At 46.4% G+C, this 22,053-nt stretch overlaps 1 protein-coding gene across 1 annotated transcript; it reads left to right on the top strand.

The window, feature by feature from the left end:
- The first annotated feature begins 1,373 nt into the window (after positions 1 to 1,373).
- Positions 1,374 to 20,651, top strand: CD83 (CD83 molecule). The gene is made up of 5 exons (XM_065912494.1): positions 1,374 to 1,503; positions 1,596 to 1,711; positions 14,250 to 14,460; positions 15,995 to 16,101; positions 18,061 to 20,651. Exons 1-5 carry the CDS (start codon positions 1,467 to 1,469, stop codon positions 18,187 to 18,189), a joined length of 600 nt encoding a protein of 199 aa, XP_065768566.1. The 5' UTR covers positions 1,374 to 1,466; the 3' UTR covers positions 18,190 to 20,651.
- Positions 20,652 to 22,053: the final 1,402 nt, after the last annotated feature.

The following is a 22,053-nucleotide window of genomic DNA, read 5'->3' as shown; positions in this document are numbered from 1 at the left end:
GTCTATTGCATATAGATATGTTTGACTATTTTCTTTTCTGTACCTAGTTTTATATCTTTAAAAATGTCTTAATTAAAGTAGTAATTTTAGTGGGGGTTAAGGGGGAAAGGCACTTACACAGAGCTTGTGTGACTGTCAGTTGGTAGAGCCACATTCAGGGCAAATGAAAACGTCGCATTCTGCCATTCTTTTGAACTTCTCGAGTGGACAAAGGCGGGAAGAGTTAGCTAGCAGTCTGCATCGGCAAGAGTGTTGGGAGACAGGCATGTTCATGCACCACAGATGGAAATGAAGAGTGAGGACACCTCTGTGGAGGTAAGTTCAGCAATATTTAACAAAGCTGTGAATTCGCTTTGACCTGGTACATTGTCCTCTAGGTATTTATTCTAAGAAAATATATCATATTATGTATACATTATGAAGCAAAATTTTATCTACACAGTTCATCATAATAATCACAGTGTTGTTTTAATAATAGTGAAAGAAATAACTAATACTATCTAGACTAGTAACCCTAGACTAAGCCTGTCTAACACTAGTAGGTTCTACTTTATCAAACAACTGTCAGATGGACTATTATGCAGCGGTAACAATGATGCTGTTGAATCCTTTTAATGATGTGGAAGCTTTTGCAAATATGAAGTTAATATGAATTAGGTTACAAAACAGCATGTGGAGTATCTATGCACTGAAGCAAAGACTCCAAAATGTAACCAGAGGTTATTTCTGGTTGGTCAGAGGCAATCTCTATTTTATTCTGGATTTAAAAGAAATCTTTCTTATACATTTTCTCCCTCTCTCTGTGTGTATGTGTGTATAACCTTTGTTTTAACAGGAGAGGTTGTCCTTTGCTGAAATAATTTAAACAGCCTTGATGCTATGGATGGACAACGCCAGCAGGCAGGGGTGGGGCGGGGGGCGAAGTATGACGGATTTGCCGGGTGCCTGGGACAACCGAGTCTCATGATCATGGAACCAGGACAAGTGCGAGGACCTGGGTTCACCGTGATGGAGCAGCTCATCCACTCAGAACATGGTTTCGCTTCCATTCAAAGGACCTAACAGCCCCGGCTGGCCCGGCTCCCGCCTCTGTTTGCAGGGTGTCCGGCGTGTGCGCGCGCGGCTGCCAAAGCCCGGGAGCCAAAGCCCGGGAGCGGCGCGTTCCGCCGGCACTGCGGTCGCCGCGGTCGCCGCGGTCGGGTAGAGGCCAGAGCAGCATCACCACCAGCGACGCGGGCCGGGGGCCCGGGGGGCGGGGCCGGGCTAGGGGGCGGGCCCGGGCCCGGGGGCGGGGCCGAGCTCGGGGGCGGGGCCGGGGCTCTCCGGGTGGCCGCCGCGGGGGCGGGGGAGGTGCACCGCCGCTTCCGCCGCCCGCGGGGATCCCCCGGGACCGGCGCCCGGGGAAGTCCCTGGTGAGCGCGTGTATAAGAGCCGGCGCCAGGGCCCCAGGCCGGCAGTCCTCAGCGATGTCACGCGGGCTCCAGCTCCTGCTCCTGAGCTGCGGTAGGGCCTGCGGACGCCCGGCGCCCCCCGCCCGCCTCCCCGCAACACCCCCTTTTCTCGCTTGCTCACGCAGCTCTCTCTCCCTCTTGCAGCATGCAGCCTGGCACCCGCGGCGCGGGAGGTGAAGGTGCCCTGTTCGGAGGATGTGGACTTGCCCTGCACTGCCCCCTGGGACCCTCAGGTCCCCTACGCGGTCTCCTGGGCCAAGGTAAGTGCCGCCAGGCTGGCGGGTTAGGGTTTGGTGGTTTAATTGCAGGAGGGGGGAATCACCTCCCTCGGGCCGGTGCCCCTCTGTGGCTGGGGGGTCGGGGACATCACCCGTAACTGCATTCGGTACCGGCTCTTCGCACACGCCTCTCCCATCGCGACTCTTAGCCCATCCGCATCCAGGTACAAGCTGACATAGATGTGGTTCCCCTGGGAACCTCAAATCTTCTTGCCTCTAAAGGCGGCCTGAGATGAATGATCCAGATAAGACGTTTTGGAGAGCAGAGAACCTCTTATTTGGATTAATTCTAGGGGCTACCTGTGTGGTCAGCAGGCCAGGGAGAAGGCTGCTGGTGAAGATTTGACACTGGCCGTGAGGCATGTCTCTGGATTTATTATTTCTGCTGTTTGGTGACTGCGGTGCTCATACATTTGGGGAGAAGGGAGGGGGCAGTTTGAGGGGAAGGATGACCGGATAGAAGCCAATGTAGGCTCTTTTCTTGGATGGTAGCTATCTGCCAGTCACCCCCTTTCTGGGAAACCCTTGGCCTCCTCCCCATCCCTTTCTCCTTCTCTCTCTAAGCATTCTGAAAGTTCCAGCAAGGAGGGCTTCTGTGATGGTGCATTGGAGGGTCCTCGTATGTAAGAGCAGTGTCACCTACCCTACCACCAGAGGATTGAGGCAGACTGACGCTTTTTTAAGGTTTCCTCTCAACTCTAACCTTTTCAGCTTCTAAAATTGTGGTTGTGGTGGCCTTGCAAACCCAAGCAACCCAACTGTTTGCTGTCACTGGTTTATTTATATTTTTTTGCTCAGCACCTTTAATGGGGTTACTGCCACAGTGGCACCTTGGGTTGAAGCCCAGTGACTGTGATATCCCAGCCTCGCATTGGTTAGCTCACTGATTGGTCGTCCTACCTTGCTGGAAATCTCTGTGCCTTTGTAGTTTTCCACCAAATGCTGGGTTTTCTCCTGCCCACCATAAAAGATGCTGTAAGAACCTACACAAGTATCTAGCCATTTAATAAGGCAGCCTAGGACCATTATCTGTGTGTGTGTGTGTGTGTCCTCTCCTAACCAGATTGTCAGTTCCCTAGGGACAGTGCCACGGCTTTTGTGTCTCCTGCAGGGCACCCAGTGTTTGCCCTGTTCGTTTCAAAGGTGCTCCGTGAATTCAGGCCAACCTTTTGTGATTATGCACAGTGGGAATGGTGCTGAGGCCCGGGGGCCCTGTGTTGTGTATGCAAATAGGTCTGTTATTATTCCTGCTTCATTTCCACCTTAGTCACTGTGTGATCAGAGAAGACAGCAATTCCAAAATTGTTCCCTTGTAAAAACAATAGCATTTAAACAGAAATATTGGAAAACCAGTATTATTTGGGTAGTCACCACCTGCCAAGCTCTGAGGTAAATGTCTTCATGCATCAGCAGTTCCAGTGGACTTAAGAGATAAATCCTATCACTGATGAGGAACCAGCCTTAGGGCTGAAGTAACCTACTCACTGTTACACAGCTGGCTAGAGTTGGGGTTTGAATCCAGCAGTCTGGCTCCACAGCCTAAGTTCTTAGAGGTCTGTCTTGTTATTTCTGTTTTCTATCTTAATTCCTTAAAGAAAATGAAAGTGTCTTTGGGCTAGCCAGGCAGGGACTCGGTTATCTAAAAGGAGGGGAAAACATGAAACCATGATCCTTTCCAGACTAATTAAAAAGGGAAAACAATATTAATATCCCCAGGAGAGTAATTGCAAAGTACTCTTGAAACAAGTAGATGAAATTTCAGACTGTAAAGTTCAAACAGTTGTCAAGTTAAATCTTGCACAGGGTCATTTGGAATGATGTAGTAAACCAGAGCGATTAACCTCTGGCTTTTCCTGGGATGTCAGCTGGTGATGTAACCCTATAATGTATGTGCTTGTTTGTTGAACACAGTTCTTACAAAGTTTACCTTGAAGGGCTCTCAAAGCTCTGCTAAGAAAAAAGACAACAGTCTCTTGGCATTCTATTTTTTCTGTTGGTCCATGGAATAGAGTCATTGAAAAATCAGGCCCAATTTATTTGTTCAAGAAAGAAAGTGTGATGGAGTCGTGGTGGATAGGAGAGCTGTGCTATTTCAGTAAACTAATCAGATACCTTGAAAGTGATAAGCTTTGTTTTTCAAGCTCTTTTTAACAGATCTCAGCATATTCTGTAGATATTTGTTTTTTTCCAACCCAGTAATTATACTTTTTTGCATCAATTGTGTTTGTACAACAAAAACGGTAGTGTTCTGGAAATAAAGCCAGTGGTGAAATACTGAAATTCTTTGTTTTACAGAAGATTATCTTGTCATTTTCACCCACAACTTTCTTGTAAAATGTTTCCATGAAGCTTTAGAGGTAGTTATAAAGTGGGGAATTTAAGCCTGGTGACCACAGCCAACCTCACTGCATCATCAGTAGGGTAGTTGGTAAAACCGCTTTGCACAGTTGTGGGCAGTGTGCCGGACAAGTAAGCAGAGAGTCTTTTGCAGTGTGGGTTTTCTCTGTCCGCCAGATTGAATCACATTCTTGCAGGTTTTCTGCATACCACAATTACAGTTATAATGACTCATGATTAAAAAATCCATTTACCACTCTGTTCCCTGGCACCCCGGAGCATTCTGCCACTGTCCAGTTGGCACTGATTACTTGCAAGTGAACAAAAGAGCCCATGTAAACCATGTGTTTCTTTTCATGTGCCTTTTACCAGAAGACTCAAAGCAGACGGTGTCTAGTTAGTGTTTGCAACATTAGGGTGAGTTGGGAAGGAACAATGTCCATCTTATTCTCTGTGTCTCCAAGATACAAAGACAGGGGGTTGGGCTTGAGGAATATAATCTAGACTTGCACGGGGCGTGGGGTCAAAGGTAGAGCCAAGAGTGGGCGCTGGTAGCCCCATTCCAGTTAGCCCAACTCTCCTTTCTCTTCCCAACTGGGATCCCAAGAATGGGACCTCCTCTCATCCCTTCCTGTACTGTACCCTTTAAAGCAGAGTGAATGATTGAGAAGAAAAAGAAAATGCAGTACATGCATCCAGTTTAGCTGTTAAGATCGTGAATAGATTGTGGTTGTTGGAGGAGATGTTTTGAGATATTATAATGCACATAGGCTTTGGTCCAGCCCTCTTCTACCAATGGCCGTGACCTCTGGTTAGATTCTAGCATAAGGAGATCATTGCACAATTCCATGTCTGCCAGGAGGAAGACCATCCGTTCAGGGGCCAGTCTGTGCTTCTCGTGGGGCAACCTGGTCCATGCTCTCTTTCATGAGGCTACAGTAGGTCCGGCGGGGCAGGATGGCATTGGGTGCATGGAGCGTCTGGGCGTGGGTGAGGTTGGCCACTGCTAATGATGAGTGGTTACTCACGAGGGAAACACATCTCCATCTCGTATTGTTCTGGGAGCCCCCACAGCCTGTGTTGATGCATATCGAAAGAGGATCTAGGTTTCATCTCTGAGTGACACTGCGGAGGAGAGGGCAGACCTGCGTCACAAGACAAGTGCCCTTTTTAGATGATTTCCAAGGGAAGGGATAAAGGGGAAGTGAGACCGTGATTTTAGAGACTAGAGCAGACTTGACTTTTATCATATTTAGAAGAGCTGCAGCTGTGGCAGGTCAGGGGCTCTTCTGGGGACTAAGGGAGAACAGGTTGATGGCTTGTGTGTGGCCACTCGGAAAGTTCTAGGATAGTCGTTCCACGGCTCTTGCTTGTCCTTGATGTGTTTAAGAGCTGTCCGCCATGGGCATCGCCAGTCTCCTGTTTTCTGCCTCTGTAGCATCTTGTGTGATAGTGAGCCACAAAGCAAGGAGGCGCTAAGGAGGAGCCCTCGGAGGGTCTAGGCTTGATGAGTGGCCCCGGGCAGATGGCAGCGGCACAGCTACCAACTCTGACAGCCCCACGAGGAGACAATGCGTGCCGCTCACCGCATTTAACCTGATTCTAGAATGCTGTCTGCTTTAAGATAAGATTTCAGATGTTTTAGGAGAAGAAGGAAACCTTTCTATATTAAATATAGAAGCACCGAAACACTCAAATGTAAAAAACAAGGCCTGTGTGAGCGTCAAAGAAAAGTCGTATCATCCCCATTGGGTCCAGTATTACTTGACCTGATTGAATAACCATCAGGTCAGACTATGAAAGGCATAAAGTTAGTTTTCAGATGCCTGTCATATTTACATTTTCATCATTTAGTTAATATTTCTATGTCCCAAATGTGTGCCAAGTCCAGGGCCTGGGAGTGGCTGTCCTAAGACCAATCCAGAACATTTGCCAGAGGACAGAGGCATGGACCCTGGAAGGCACAGGTGTTTTTGGGGAGCTGATGGGTAACTGCTAATCTGGAAGGGAGGATTATATCGCAGAGGACAGGAAGGTAGTGCCAGCAAGCAGGCTGGGAACAGAGGGTGACGCCCCCTGAATGCTGAATCATGTGGGCTAGAATTTGGTCCATTCGGCGTCAAGGAGCCTTTGACAGTTTTTAGGCAAAGAGGACAACATAATGGAAAATATGTCGGAAGAAAATTGTATTTCTTATGGTGAGAGGTAGAATATAATTCATCCTAGAAAACGAAATGTCAGAGGCAGACTTCAGTCTTGCACCATGGTGAAACTGCCGTTGGGTTAACTCTGTAAGCTGGCAATGCATGCCTGGGGTTTATCTCCCCTTTCTCTCTTGGTCACCAGTCCTGTTGTCCATGTGATTCTAGGGACCAGTGAGCCAGGCTGTGGAAGAAATCCCAGCCAGATGAAAATGATGGAGCACTGAGATTTTTGGACCACGATGAGAAATGTTGCTAAAAATTTTTCAGCTTGGAAGAGGGGTGGGAGGGAAAAGGCAGCTGAGAGTGAAATACTAAAAACTGCAAACACTTGTTTTCCATAAATAAAAGGGGGAACCCGAATCACATGAGGACTGATGATCTTAGTTCTGTATATGGTTATGTCACTTCACAAAGAAGAGGAAGTTAGGAGAAGGTCTCGGTGACATAAGGGAAGGTTTTATGTAGGGCAGGACTAAAAAGAGATTCATTACCTTAAAAAGGGGCTTCCTCCATCTATTAATACAACTGTTCTCCATAAAGCCCTTTCTGGAAACTCTTGGGATAACCCCAAAATTTCTACCAACAGTCCCTAGCTCAAAACAGAGCTGAACTAAAGTTCTTTCCTAAGACTTTCCACCCTGAAGCACATTTTTGACTTTTGTTTTTGCACTGAGGTCTACCTGGGTAAAATTTCTCTGTGTGTCATGGAGTTCTGGTACAGATGTAAGAGCCCAAGGCTTGTGAATATCACTTGATATTTTTGTGGAGCACCAGTTAGTCTACCGCATGTTCTTGTCTCAATTGCCCAAGAGAAGACAGATCCCAGAAGAAAGGGTAGTTGTCCAGGATTATTGGTCCAGATGGGGAAAACCAAAGGGAAAAGACAGATGCTTCTTGCCGTGGAGAATTCATATTCACCTACAGCCAGGCTCACTGGGTCAGCTCTGGAGAACAGAGGTTCTCAGTCCAATCAGACCCTGGTGTCTCTTTCCCTGAGGAATGGGAGGCATGTGAGCCCAAGTGACAAAGCAGGACTGGCCCTGAGGTTGGAGCCGTGTGAAGGTACTCCTTTATGTGCCACGTTTATTTTTGGAGTAAGACAAGGTGCACCTATCAATTAGCAATCTTTCTGTTGTGAAGGCTTGTAATCCAGTCAAAACTGGCTTCAAGAAAAGGGAATATATTGGCTTCTATAGTTGAAACAAACAATTTTTTTTAAATGAAAATATAGTTCATACTTCAGTTATGTTTGATGTTGTGGGTTAATGTCCCACAAAATGACATGTGTCAGTCCTAATCCCTGGTGTTTGTGAGTGGAACCTTATTTGGAAATGAGGTCTTTGCAGATGTAACCAAGTTAAAATGAAGTCATGCTTGATCAGGGTAGACCCTGCATCCAGTGACTGATGTCATTAAAAGAAAACCGAGGCAGAGACAGACACACAGGGAGAACCCCATGTGTGAAGATGGGGGCAGAGATGGGAGTGATGTGTCTACAGATCAAGGAACGCCAGTTTCCAGCATCACCAGAAGCTGGGAGCGAGGCATGAGACAGATTCTCCCCTTCAGAGAGCGTGTGGCCCCGCTAGCACCTTGATGTTGGACTTAACGGCCTCCAGAACCACGAGAGAATACAGTTCTGTTGTTTTAAGCCACCCAGTTTGGAGTAAGGCTAGATGTGGAGGTTCATGGCTGTCCACAGGACTTGGTAACTGTCTCTCAACTTGCCCTTCCTTTGTGTTGGTTTTCTTGTCAGCCTCCACGAGGCAGTGAGATAGTAGCCGATAACTGCAGACCTGTCTGTCCTCCCAAGGGCAAGTGCCAAGGAAAAGATTGCGCCTCTTCCATCTCAACAAATGTCTGATTATGCTCAAGTGGCTTTGATTGGGTCATGGTTTATCAGAACCAGTCTTTCTGGTCACAGAGGTCAGGCTTGGGTCAAGTGTGCCTTTTCTAGAATGAGAGGTATTACCCTTGAAGAACATGAATTCAGAGGATTCAGGAATTCAGGAATACCCCTCCAGGGTCCAGCAGGATCCATAAGAAGCTCTTGGGAGAAGGATGATTTGCATGAACAGTGAGTAGCCTAACCTTCTCTTCAAATCCTAGTTCCAGAGGGGCTTTGCCAATTACGATGATGCCGTAGAAAATTCAGAATATTCTGACTATTTTGGAGACCTTGTGGATAGAAAAATAATTTCTTTCTAGAGCAGAGATTGAGACTTCTAGAACAGCTTTGCCAGAGAGGAGACAGGAAGGATCAGCAGGAAGAAATGACTGAATGGGTGGCTAGAGATAGAAAGCTGTCGGATATAACACCAATTCCTCTGTCCAACATTACCACTTATAAAGCGCTATTGTGTGTTTTCTCATTTGATCCTTAAAATAACCAAGAGGGAAGTAGGTAGTTACAGGTGAGGAAATCGGAGTCAGAAGTGAAGGGATTTCCCAGCAGTGACCCAGTTATCTGATGAAGCAGCCAGGGCTTGACCTCAGGCCCTCTGATTCTGGATCGACTTACGCATTGTTTTTAAAATTCACTTATTCATTCAGTAAATAAAGTCTTTGTGAATATTTCCTAAGTGCAGGGAAGTATTTAGAATGCTGAAGGAAACCTTAGCTGTGAAAAAAAAAGAGAGTGGTAACATTTTTAGGTGTGATTGACATTATGCTCCTTGATCCACCTGTATCATCATAGGTATCTTCACACCAACTTTGGAAGACATTAATTACCCTTCCCGCATCTCAGGGGAGCAAACGAAGCCTGAGGGCGCTTCAGTCCCTTTCGCCAAGAGCAGAGGTAGCGGTGAGATTTGTTTCCACATCTGCCCAAGTCCAAAGCTCTTCATTGCATCGCCTCTGCCATACTCAAAGCTCTGTTAACAGCCATAAATCCAAGTCTGTCTGTTAGACCCAGTAAATTTCAAAGTGGAAAATCATTTTTCCAATAAAACTACACTTAGAAAAAACGATGTTAATGCTCATACATTCTACCCTCATTATGACATCAACCTCTGAGCCAAACTATTTTGCACGTTATAAAGAGCTGTTTTTATGATGAATGAGGATTATATTGGCACTTTAATTGAGTTAGAAACCAAGGTACATGAATGTTAGTGCATGGGAAATGCAATAAAAAAAAAAGCTGTTCAATGTGATTGGAATATATCAGATTAATTTAATACCACCTTAAGTACTTAATGTCCATTCCTTTAAATATGTTTAATTAAATTGTTGGATTAAATATTTATATGTGTATATGTGTGCACACATTTTTCCCCTCAAAAAATCTCTTCCTTTTCTTTTACTTTCCTATCACATTCCAAACACATGTCGTATGTGATAAATTCAGATTTCAGGGTTGTCAAATCCTGTAAGAATGAAACAAATATGGTATATAGTAATCTAGATAATCTAGGTAATCTATGAAGTTAGCATATATTTGGATAAAATTATGTAAACTTCTAAAAAACTTCTCACAGTAAGGATTTTGACTGAAATATTGGTTCTGCCATATTTAGATATTTACTTGATTTGTTTCTCTCTAGTTCAAATTTATCCACCAGTTAAAAAAAAACTTAATTCACATGCCTTTAAAATTAGTACTTGTATTTGCTTGATTTAGTATTCAGCAAATTAAAGAGAGTGTTTTAATTTAAGGCTTAGGTCTCCATCTTAGAGAATGAATATGGTATTTAAATTATTTTGTCAAATTGGAGGCCTTGAGACAGTCAAAGGACTTTAGGCCTTCTGAAAAGGAGAGGTCTCATATTTCTCCTTTTTCTGTTTCAATTGGAAAGAATTTGTCAGCATAAGAGTTAATGCACAAAATGTGGATTTTAAAAACATAATTGGGGTGGATGTTTTGAGGAATTAATTTGTTCACTTCGTGCTGTGGTCCAGCCCTCTGCAATATTAGCCTCACAGAGTGTGCGCTAAATAGTCCCCATCAATTACACTTGGCTGTGAATGAATCTGAGGGTTCCTTTTGTTATAAATTATTATTTCCTAAAATGCTTCTGCAGAGAGGCAATGAAACACTTTTAGATTTGGAATGCTGGGAGTCGTTCTTGCCAGTGGTTGATTTTGAGCCAGCTCAAATGTTTATAAGAACTCATAAAACCAGGCGAAGTTGAGGATGGCCCATTTGCTGTAATTCCATGTTCCTCCCCCTGAAATTCTTCTGATTCTTGAACGGTGCTGCTCCAGCCATGGTTAACTCACCCTCTACTGCAGTGGGATGGCTGCTTGGCCACCGCGCTGAAGGCGAGGATTTGACCTTTTGCATAAAGTCTCTTTTGCATATGGCCTCTTGGTACTGCTAGCACCTCACTCCCATCGTAAGCATGTGACATTAATGTGAAAACTACAACTAAATTTTTGCAGCTGTAGGCAAAAGGCAGGGCAAGTAGGACAGGCAATGTACATACCTACAGCTTGAAGCTAAGGGAGGGCTCTGAACAATTTCTAGGAGCACTGCGTGAATTTACAGAAGCCTACCTTTTGTTACAGTGAGTTATCAGGCACAGAGAACTGTTCATTACTTTGGCAAGAGGACTCAGGTTATCAGCCAGTACTTCTCTCAGTTCTCCGGGTCTTTCAAGAAGACCCAGGAAGGGGTCATTGAAAGATGACCCTGTGAAAGTTAAGATATTTTTGCCTGATCTCGCTGAGGGCTGCCGCGGTTCAGTAAATCAGAATTCTGAAGGCCGCCTTGGGATTCTTTGACATTTCCTCTCCTTCTTACTTTCATTCATGATCTCACCCTGCCTTTGCTTTGCTATTTGAAAATAACCTCTCTGGAGGTTTTGCCAGGCACCTGTGGAAATCTGACCATCACTTAAACTACTGTTGTGTTGTTACTGCTGATTTTTTTAAATGAATTTTCTGCAAGTAGACAGCAAGCCACTGCCGGTCAGTTCTGATCCCCACCGCATACTTGATTCAGCAGTTCCCAGCAGTCATTGTGATAAGGGGCCCATCTTCATGTAAATAAAGCACAATAGTTTATATTTCTACTAGCTTTCAGAGGGGCTCTCAGTTTTGATCTTGACTTTCAGACGGGCCTTTCTAAGTCGAGGGAGGGGTCACTGGATAGGAGAGAAGATCCCCCCGATGGAGAAAACCAGAGGTAGATAATCTCAAACTGACTGTTGCAGCCAAGCTCATGTCTTTTCGAATGCAGGGATTTCTAGCAAAACTGAGTTCCAGTGATGTTGGTTAGAAAGAGGGGCTTCCCTGGTGGCTCAGATTATAAAGACTCCACTGGTAGTACAGGAGACTGGGGTTTGATCCCTGGGTCAGGAAGGTCCCCCTGGAGAAGAGAAGAGCAACCTGCTCTAGTATTCTTGCCTGGAGAATCCCACAGACAGGAGCCTGGTGGGCTACAGTTCATGGGGTCGCAAAGAGTCAGACGTGACTGAGCGACTAACATGTTCACTTTTTGTGCTGTTAGAAAGAAATCTGAGTTGAACCCATTTGGAGGTTAATTCAGAAAAGCAAAGCAGGATAAGACAGTATCATGGGGACTGCAGAGATTAAGCTGAATTAATTAGTTCAAACTGGCCTTTGAGGCTGGTGTGGGGTATGGGGGGAGTCTTGGAAGCAATTGACCCTAGATGGTCCTGGGCAGCTGACGCACCAAAAGCTGTGGTCCAAGGGAGCCCTTCGTCAAGCAGTGGCTGAGGGGAGAGGTGCAGGTATGTGATAAGGCTGCAGTTACTGGTTTCATCATGCCTGAAAAGAGAACTGGGCTAACTTAGATGTGTTCTAGAATCAGTCGGACGCCTACAGTTCCTTGACCACAACTCCTTCAATTTTGTTTTCTTGCTTTATTTTTGAACACCTAAATGCCCCAATCTGTAGATCCTTGATTATTTAGCAAGGAACTTTTCAACACAAGCAGAACTTTCAAGAATTGGGATTGATGCTCAGAGACTCAGCCTGAGAGAAGCTGTTTGTTAGTTTCAGCCTTGTGCTGGGAGTGAATGAAGTGGGGATTCTTGCAGGAGCGATAAATCTACCACCAGATGTCTCTGCAGGCCACTCCACAGGCGTGCTCACTGGAGCTGGGGCCGCGGAGGCGGGAACCCGAGCTTCCCATGGACCTCACGGTGCATCCCCCGACCTAATACCTGAAGCAGAAACCGAGGAGGGTGTGTGTGTGCACACATGCCTGTATGTCTCCTGTCTTGAGCTGCCTCTGCCTCTGTTTCCTGCATTCCTTGGTTATTTATTTCCCTGTGCGGATGCCTAGTGAAACTAGGAGAGGAGTTGTAGGGTGCTCCCTGCAGGAGACGAAACAGCGGCAGGTGCAGCAAGAGAGGGCAGTGGTGTTTTTTCCTAAGGGGCCCTCTGGTGTGGGCACCACGCCAGGGACCAGGAAGGAATGCCACCAGACCCTAGGCCCCATCCCCAGCCACTCAGCAAAGGCTCGGGGCTGCCCTGAAGCCCTGAAAACAGTGATTGGCTTTCCTGTTTCTGTAAGTCAGGTTTAGAAGCTTTAAAACATTTCAGTGGAGGACCAACGAGCAAGTTAACTAGGCCAGTTAAAAATACACCCGGGGAGAAAGAGAATTGGTGGTGAACATGGTGTGTACTTAATCGTGGGACTAGGAGATGATGGCAAGACTCCATCAGTTTCATCACAAAGATTGTTCGGGGAAAGAAAACCAGCCAGGTTAGTGTGGGTAAACTTGGCATCTACTCCTGTCGGGCTGATCCATCCTGGCTTCAGTGATTTAAGGCATAACTGCCGTTCCATGGGGACTTCCCTGATGCTCAGCAGTGAAGAAGCTGCCTGCAGTGCGGGAGCCGAGGAGACGGTGGATTCGATCCCTGGGTCGGGAAGGTCCCCTGGAGGAGGGCATGGCAGCCCACTCCAGGGTTCTTGCCTAGTGAATCCCATGGACAGAGGAGCCTGGTGGGCTACAGTCCATAGGGTCGCAAAGAGTCGGACATGACTGAAGCAACTTAGCATGCACACTCGCCCTTCCATGTGTATCTTAGTACAACTGCCAAGTAGCCTGATAGAAAATCTCCACGTGGCGCTGTTGTCAGCTGTCTTCCTGCCGTAGCAGAGGGCTGAGTGTGGCACATCCTGCAAGGTCATGGATGAGCCCACATGTGTGCCATCTCTGAAGGACAGGATGACTCTTCATGGGAGGCTTTGCTCATCTGCATCTCTGTGTTTTTTGGTCAAGTTGTCCGGCAATGACCTTAACAGATTTATGAACGTTTTCTAAATAAAACCCTGAGCTACAAAAATAAGATCAGTCACTGGATGAGTTGGTATCTGAAGAAAACAAGGGAACATTGAATAGACAACAGCCGGCAAGAGAATGTGATTCAGCGTGATTCATGCACTTCATCACGTAATCATCAATGATGCAAGATTATTGTCAACAGGAACACTGTCTTCTTCATGTAGAGTGGAAGTTGGGATACAGAGAATCATAAAATGCTGTCCTGATCTTATTCCAAAAAGAGATGGCACCTTAAAGAATCCTCTTAGATTCTCTCCTCCCCCCTGCAAACATCACACATACTCACAGTATCTTTTTTTAAAACAGCCAGCTGAGGGTAGATTTTATGAAAGCAAGAGGCAGAATCTTGACATCTCGGAGACCCAAGGGCTTGTGGGTTCTGACAGTGGAGCATGATGCAAATCTGACTCTTGCTTTTTAAATTTATTTTATTGAAGTATGGTTGATTTGCAGTGTTGTGTTCATTTCTGCTGTAGAGCAAAGTGAGTCAGTTATACATGTATACATTCTTTTCCAAGATGGTTTGTCACAAGATATTGAAGATAATTCCCGGTGCTATACAGTAGGACCTTGAGGTTTATTCATTCTCTGGGTAATAGTTTGCATCTGCTAATTCCAAGCGCCCAGTCCACCCCTCCCTACCCTGTCCCCTTTGGCAACCCCAAGTCTATATACTCTTGGTCCCTGAGTCTGCATGTGATTCTTTCTTAACAGCTCACAGACGGGGGCGCAGAGAGGGTGGAGGTGACCCAGGAAGACCTGCAGTCCCCTCAGCAGAGGAACTCTTCAGAGGCCCCCAGGGAAAGGCTGTACTCCCTGAGGATCCGAAACACTACGAGCTGCAACTCGGGGACCTACAGGTGCACTCTGGTGGGTCCGGAAGGGCAGAGAAACCTGAGTGGCACCGTGACCCTCAAAGTGACAGGTGAGGTGGTCTGCAGCACCTGTTTTTCTCCTACAGCGTGCAGGACACTTTGTGTAAGTCCTGACCTCGATCCGCTCAATCCGACTTTAATTCAGAAGCTGTGGATCACATCTGCGTCTGAAAGCTAAATTCTGCTGCAAGGGTGGCATAACTTTCTCTGCCTTCTTTTTGCTTTTCCTTTTTTTTTTTTTTTAAAGGAATCTACCCCAGTTTAATTGGGGTAGATGCCAAATGGAGTCAAGCAACTAAATCTGACTGTTGTTTATTCATATAAGAGTCCTTTGGAGCCAATAGGAAGTTTCCAAGTCTAGTTTTTGGAAGACAGAGAAACTGGGTAGTCTTGAATTTATCAGATAGCTGTGCAATATTCTGCTCACTGCGGGCTCTCTAATCTGGCCTAAGAGAGCTGCTACATGTTTCCACCTTTTTCAACAGGAGAACAGAATTTCTTTCCCACTTTACAGCGACTGAATGTCCCAGTACCTCAACTCAGACCAAGGAAAGAGAGTCCAGCAAGAAAAGAGGCTTCCCAAGTAGAAGGCACATTTTTACTCTGTGCAGTAAGACCAGGAACTCGAGTGTCAAGACAGGGATTATCTCCTTGGACTTTTTTCCATAACTTTTCTTGATATAGCTTAAAATATGCTTTGCATCTGACTTTGGCCCAACTCTTGGTAGCGGCCTGAAATGACAAACATGTCGTTACAGAGACCCTGACTTTGTGTAGCAGCTATTGTCTCCTTCCACGGAGGAGCTTAAAGGAATCTGACTCAAGATCGTATTCCCACACTCATGAGAAGTCAAGCGCTGGTTAGGGGCCAATGTTTGGATTTTTTTAAAAGTTTTCTTTTCTTGGCGTGGTCCATTTTCAAAGTCTTTATTGAATGTGTCACAGTACTGTTTCTGTTTTATGTTTTGGTTTTTTGGCCACAAGGCATGTGGCATCTCAGCTCCCCGATCAGGGATGGAACCATCACCCCCTGCATTGGAAGGCGAAGTCTTAAACATTGGACCACCAAGGAAGAGCCTCAGTATTTGGACTTGGTTCACTATCTCACACAAACACACACACCCGATATGCTTCTCAGTCTTCAGCCCTATTCTCTACTGTGTTTGAGTTCATGGCACTTAGCACGCCCACCCTGATACTGTCTCTGCTTTCTTCCCTGCTGCCTCCTGGTGCAATCAGCCCTGAGTATCATTCACGTGAATGAGAAATGGAGCGACCCGGCAGGAAGGGCAGAGAGGGCGGGTGTGTCCTGCGGGGAGCGGGGAGCAAACGAACAGAGAACAGCTGACTTGCTTTCCTGTCTTCTGCAAAGGCGGTGCTGTCGCCAATTTAAGTGGTCAGACTAGAGCCACTTGGATCTGGTTCAGATATGAGCTCAGCTGCTCATTAGCGTGTGACCTTGGGCAAACCTCTGATTGAGTCTAAGCCTTGCTTTTCTCATCTTCAAAATGGGGATGCTTGGTTTTTCACCTTGGTAGAAGAGTCCGTTCAGTGGCTTCATATATTACTTATTTCTTTTTGCAGGATGCTCTAAGGGACACAGAGGGGAGACGTTTAAGAACTACAGAGCTGAGATCGTCCTGCTGTTGGCTCTGGTCATTTTCTATGTAACACTCATCATTTTCACTTGCGTAAGTGTCTTTCACAAACATCTCTCATTAAAAGATCACTTGGGGCACCAATCTGAACGCATTTTGTAGATGGTGCGAATCATTTAATAATAGCAAGGGAAGGGACCTGTTCTCAGAACTCTGGCCTTACTGAGGTCCCCAGACTGTGAGACTCTCTGAGAGATTCCCAGCTTGTTCTCCATCTGGTGGTTATGCATAGAGCCGTTTGAGGAGAAAGTGAATCAGGAGGTGAAGGAAGTTTGTGAAAGGTGAAAGGATCCTCTTAGGGCACTAGCAGGCCGGGACATCCCTGGCAGTTCAGTGATCAAGGCTTCACCTTCCAGGGCTCGGGATGCAGGTTCAATCCCTAGTTGGGAAGCTGAGATCTCATGTGCCTTAGGGCCAAACAAACAAAAAATAAACAGCAGAAGTATTGTAGCAAACTCAATAAAAACTTAAAAAAAAAATGGTCCACATCAACAAAAAAGGTCTTTAAAAAAGTACCAACAGGGCTTGTAGATATGCTGGAAGACCGTGGGACCTTGCCCGTTCAACGCTGGAAGAGGTGCTCTTCTGCCCATAGATGGATAAGCAAGCCTGTCCACTCCAGTGATGGATTTGTCTCCTTCATCTGCCCTTGAACTCTTTTCTCTTAGAGCCGGGGTCCCCAACCTCTGGACCACGGATTGGTAGCTCTTGTTTGGTCAGGAGTGGCAGCAGATTAAAGTGCACAATAAATGTAATGCACTTGAATCGTCCCCAAACCATCCCCCTTACCCTGCCACCCCTGGTCCACAGAAAAATCATTTTCCACGAAACTGGTCCCTGGGGCCAAAAAGGTTGGAGACTGCTGTCTTAGATCTAATAACTATGGTACTTCGACTGTGTTTTAAGCATTAACCTTGAGAAGTCAGAGGTACACAGGGCAGGGCCTGGGTGGAGGATGGCTGTCCGTATCCTTGACACGCCCTTGAGCTGTTGGATGCAGACTCCAGCCGAGACTCCTCCCTGCCCCCGCCTCCTCGTGCGTGGCTGCTCACCTGGAGTGCCAGTGGTCGTGGGGGAGCAGGGCCAGCTCCAGGCCTGACCCACCAGGAAGTCATCGGTCTCGTAGGCTTTAGCGGGAACAGGAAGTACTGGCCATTTGGGGACCAGGACATGGGTCACCCTGGAGCCATTCCAGGCTGGTTCTTGTTAATCACTGGGCCCTTCTATTGAGTTAGTGGACTCTCTGGCCCAACACTCATCTCTCTGGTTGCTATTTTAAAGGTGGATCCAGTGAGTGAGCACGTGCCGTTTACAGGGCTTTATGTAAGCACTGAGGGGATGTAAAAAGGCTAAGACATTTGTCCTTCCTTTGAAGCGACTTAGCAGCAGCAGCAGCAGCAGCAAGGAACGTACAGCTTGGTCTTTAGAGTTATTTGCACGTGAGAAGATAATTGTTGTTTAGTTGCTCAGTCGTGTCCAACTCTTTGGCAACCCCCTGGACTGTAACCCACAAGGCTCCTCTGTCCATGGGATTTCCCAGGCTAGAATACTGGAGTGGGTTGCCATTCCCTTCTCCAGGGGATCTTCCCGACACAGGGATCGAACCTGGGTCTCCTGCATTGGCGGGCAGATTCTTTACCATGGAACCACCAGGGAAGCCCATAATTAGAATGACCTGGTGGTACATTTTAAAAATGAGTGACTTTAGTGTTTTGTTGGCAAATGCCGATTTCTCTAGGCACTGACTTTCCATGCAGGAAATCCTAATGGTAGGGTCTGGAAATGGCCCCAGTCTGTGACTCCTTGTTGAGGTTCGGAGGTACAGTGAACTAGCGCAAGCCCACCGTAGAGTGAGTGAGGTAGTGAGCCTCAGGAGGGCTCCCAGATGAACTGTCCAGCCAGCTCCTAGTGAATGGAGTTTAAATCAAGGTGATGCGTTTTTCCGATTATTCACTTCTCAACGTGTCTCTTTTATTTGACTTTATTTTTCAGAAGTTTGCACGACAGCAGAGTATATTTCCAGACTTTTCTAAACCTGCCCTGGAACATGCTTTCCTCCCAGTCGCCTCCCCAAATAAGCATCTGGAACCAGTGACTCTTCACAAGACAGAACTGGTGTGAGCAGGGCTTCTGCACCTTTTTTCTGAGGTCGAAGGCTCTGTGGCATGCGTCCACGTCACCCTGGACAGGAGAAGCATGAGCCCCACGTGAAGACAACATCCTTTCTATGAAGCCCTTCGCTTGACTGAAGCATCCCAAAGTGGATCCCACCCCACTGTCTGTGGGCAGGGCTTTGAAATTTATGATGTGACCACCACACATGGAGTCACCTGCAGGGTGCTTTCCAGTGTTGCTGCTTCGTGACCTTCTTAGCGTTTTATTCAGCTATCTGGTCAACCTCTCGGATGGGGGGGTTTTGGTTTTTTTTTTTTCAGTCCTAGAGAAGCTGTGGTGAGATGCAGTTGGAAAAGGACCTTGGGAAGTACGCGTGCCCGGAGCCAGTCCTGTGTAGACTCTTGAGGACAGCTGTCCTCTTCCACATCTGGAGCACATCTCTGAACGTGCTGTTTTCTTGTCTGAGCCCAGATGTTTTATATCTGGGTGAAATCGACAGGCCAAGCTGTGAGACAGGGGGAAATATATTTAGCAGCTAATTTCCCGCCATGAAGGCCCTTCTATTACCAAGGAGTAGGATGTGTACATAGAAATAGTGGGTCGGTGAACTGCCCCCAACTGGGCCTTTTTAATCTAGGAAGGACATCCATAAAGAGACAAGAGCGAAGAGTGCCACGTTTATTTTTATTAACTCATCTGTGTATTCTTGTCAAAAAAGGGATTTGTGGTTTTCCTCCTTTTGAAATCCGTATCTTCAGTTCGATGTCGTCGTAACTGACAAGCAGCGTGCTTATGGAGGGTGAGAAGAAATCAGAGATGGTGAGAGGAGGAGAGAGACCCATGGAGGGACCTGGTAGAAAATGCTGGACCAGTCATGCAACCTGGGTGCTGACGCCAGCTGTCCCCCTGTCTAGCTGTCTGATCCTGGACAAGATCCCCATGGTTTCTGCTTTTTCTGTTGTAAACCAAAAGGTGATCATATGTGTTGATTGAAAAAAAAAATGTATGTGAAAATGCTTTGAAAGAGTATAAAGCACTATCCAGATTCCAGACTTCTTTTGGTCATTTTCCTTATTACTCCAGGGGTGTTCTGGGCATGAGAAAATACTTTTCATTTTTCATGTTTTCCATCGTCCCAAACAAAGAAGGCAACAAGGGACACTTTCCCATCATGTTATGTATGAATTCCTTGGGGGAAGTGAGGCCGGTTGAGTGGTCTGTTCTTGAAGCAGCAGCCAACAGTTAACTCCAAGATGTGGACACTCAGGAGTCACCCAGCCATGGGGAGAAGGGAGTTCTCAAATGTTCCGTTGATGTTCTGGTGATTGTTGGGTTTCTCTTATCAAACTTGGCCCTGCCCCCACTTACTTCCCAAAGAGAATATTGCCCACGCTATTATTAGAAAGTTAACAGAATGCCAAGTTTACTGTTTTTGCCTCTTTGTCATAGTTTTCATGTTATTAAATGTATGCATGTGAAGGAAGAAAGAAATCTTCCTTTCTGTTTTATATTTGAAACTACTCATAAGATTTTGGGATGAGTGCTGGGAGGCCTGGAAACTAGTTTGAGAACCAGAACCCAAGGTGAAATTCTAGAGATGAAAGCTTGGCTGAGAACTTCCTCTGAGTGGGGGTGGGGTGGGCTTTATGGCAGGTAGACCTCTTTGAAGCAGCAGCCTCTTCTTCCCAGAGATGCTCCTGAACCCACCCCTGAGTGGCCTCCCCACCAGGCAATACAGGATCAGCTGGACCACATCCATGACCGCAGCTGGGAAGGATGGGAAGGAGAAGGGTTTCTACTTCAGAAGGATGTGTAAAGTCAGGGGCTCAGTACCTGTGACTCACGGAGTTTGACTCAAAATTCTCAAATCGTTCCATTACCCCCCAAATGGCAAGAACAATCTAGTGCAAGTGGTGGTAAAAGTTATAGAAGTGTCGTAGGTGAAGCCACTTCGGAAAATGGCTCTTTGTGAAATGAATGCCCATAAAACGGTTGTGAAAGCTATAGATTCCCTCTCGGTGGAATCAATTCCATCCTCAAATGCTTGACCAGAACTGCTGATGCAACCACTGGTGTAACGAAGAGCTCGGTGTTTTTAGCTGGTTTGACGCCCAGCTTCACCACTTAGAAGTTTTGCCACCTTGGGCAGCGGATTCACCTCTCTGAGCCGCAGCTGGCAGTTCTTTAGAATACGAATTAAAAAGAGAATGTGCATATTATGCTTGTGTGAGGATTAAGTGAGATAACATATCTAACACCCCAGCCTAGTATCTGGCAAATAGTACCCTTAGAACAAGATTAACATTAGAACAAGAAAGGAGAAAAAAGCAGCGGAGAAAGTGATGAGAACAGTGAATATTTGACCAAGTACTTTCATTAAAAAGGACAGAATTGGGGCTTCCCTGGTGGCTCAGAGGTAAAGAAAATACCTGCCAATGTGGGAGACAGAGGTTCGATCCCTGATCCAGGAAGATCCCGCATGCCATGGAGCAGCTAAGCCCGTGCGCCACAGCTATGGAGCTCTACACCGGAGCCCAGAAGTCGCAACTACTGAGCCCACACGCCGCAACTACTGACACGAGCATGCCCTGGAGCCTCTGCTCCACAGCAAGAGAAGCCGCTGCAAAGACGGGGCACTGCAGCTAGAGAGTAGCTCCCACTCGCTGCAACTCGAGCAAAGCCCCAGCAGCAGTGAAGACCCTGCAGAGCCAAAAATAAATAAATCAAATCTTAAAATAAGAGCAGAATTGACTTGACGGGGGAGTCATGATGCTTTCAAAGGATTAATACAAGATGAAATTAGATGCCTCATGATCATTAGATGTGGGTAGGAGAGAGAGAGAGAGAAGGATCAGGGTGGGTAGGGTGGAATTTAGCAAAGAGAGTGAGCTGGTTTTCCACGGCCGTGATTGGAGCCTCTCAAGGTATTTCAGAGGAGGTAGATGATCCTGGACCATATTTATTCTTCGTCTCTACTGCCAGGGAGAGCTTTGTTTCCAGAGCCCTGCTTGCCTATGGAATTCGATCTGTGGGTATAATCATTTCACCTCGGGATGTCCTAAGACACAAACACAGACATGAATATTAGCTTCACATTCTCCCAAAAGAAGGCCTGTGGGTTTTGCTTTCATAATAATTCTTAGCAGATTTCATTGTAGAAATACTGTGCTGCACTCACAGAGCCCAGCAGAGCCTGAGAGATTGCTAGGGTTGCCATAGGAGAGATCACAAGGCGGCCTGTGGACACAGAGTCCCCGAGGCTCACGTGTTCAACTCCACAGTACAGTTAAGAGTGGGGGTCTCAGAATAATTCAGTCTGGTTCCCAGACTTTTTCCTCACTGGCAACTTTATTTGACTGCATTACTTGGATAATTGTTTAACACTCCATATTCCCTATGTGAAATAGTCAAAGGCCTAAAAGTCTTAGGGTAGGTGCTGTTTGGGCTTCCCAGATGGCTCAGTAGTAAAAAATTGGCCTGCAGTCGGGAGACTCAGGAGACATGGGTTGGGAAGATCCATTCCCATTGCCTGGGTTGGAAGATCCCCTGGAGGAGGGCATGGCAGCCCACTCCAGTATTCTTGCCTGGAGAATCCCACGGACAGGAAACTAGTGAGCTACAGTCCATGGGGTTGCAAAGAGTCAGACACGAATGAGCATGCACATATGCACGCACAGGTGCTGTTTGGTGAATTCAACAGCAGTTGTCTTTCATAGCTTTTCAACCGATGGTTTGCAAGCCAGATTTGTCCTAACTGGTTCCTAACATATAATCAGTCAGTTCTTTGGTCAGACACTGTGTTAATTCTATTTATTATCTTTCCAAGGCCAGATGTGTTTTTTTAATTTTCACCTTTAAATTGCGTAAGAA

Source organism: Muntiacus reevesi, chromosome 20 (genome assembly GCF_963930625.1).
Source record: "Muntiacus reevesi chromosome 20, mMunRee1.1, whole genome shotgun sequence".
NCBI lineage: Eukaryota > Metazoa > Chordata > Mammalia > Artiodactyla > Cervidae > Muntiacus > Muntiacus reevesi.
This window is presented reverse-complemented; position numbering and strand designations above follow the sequence as displayed.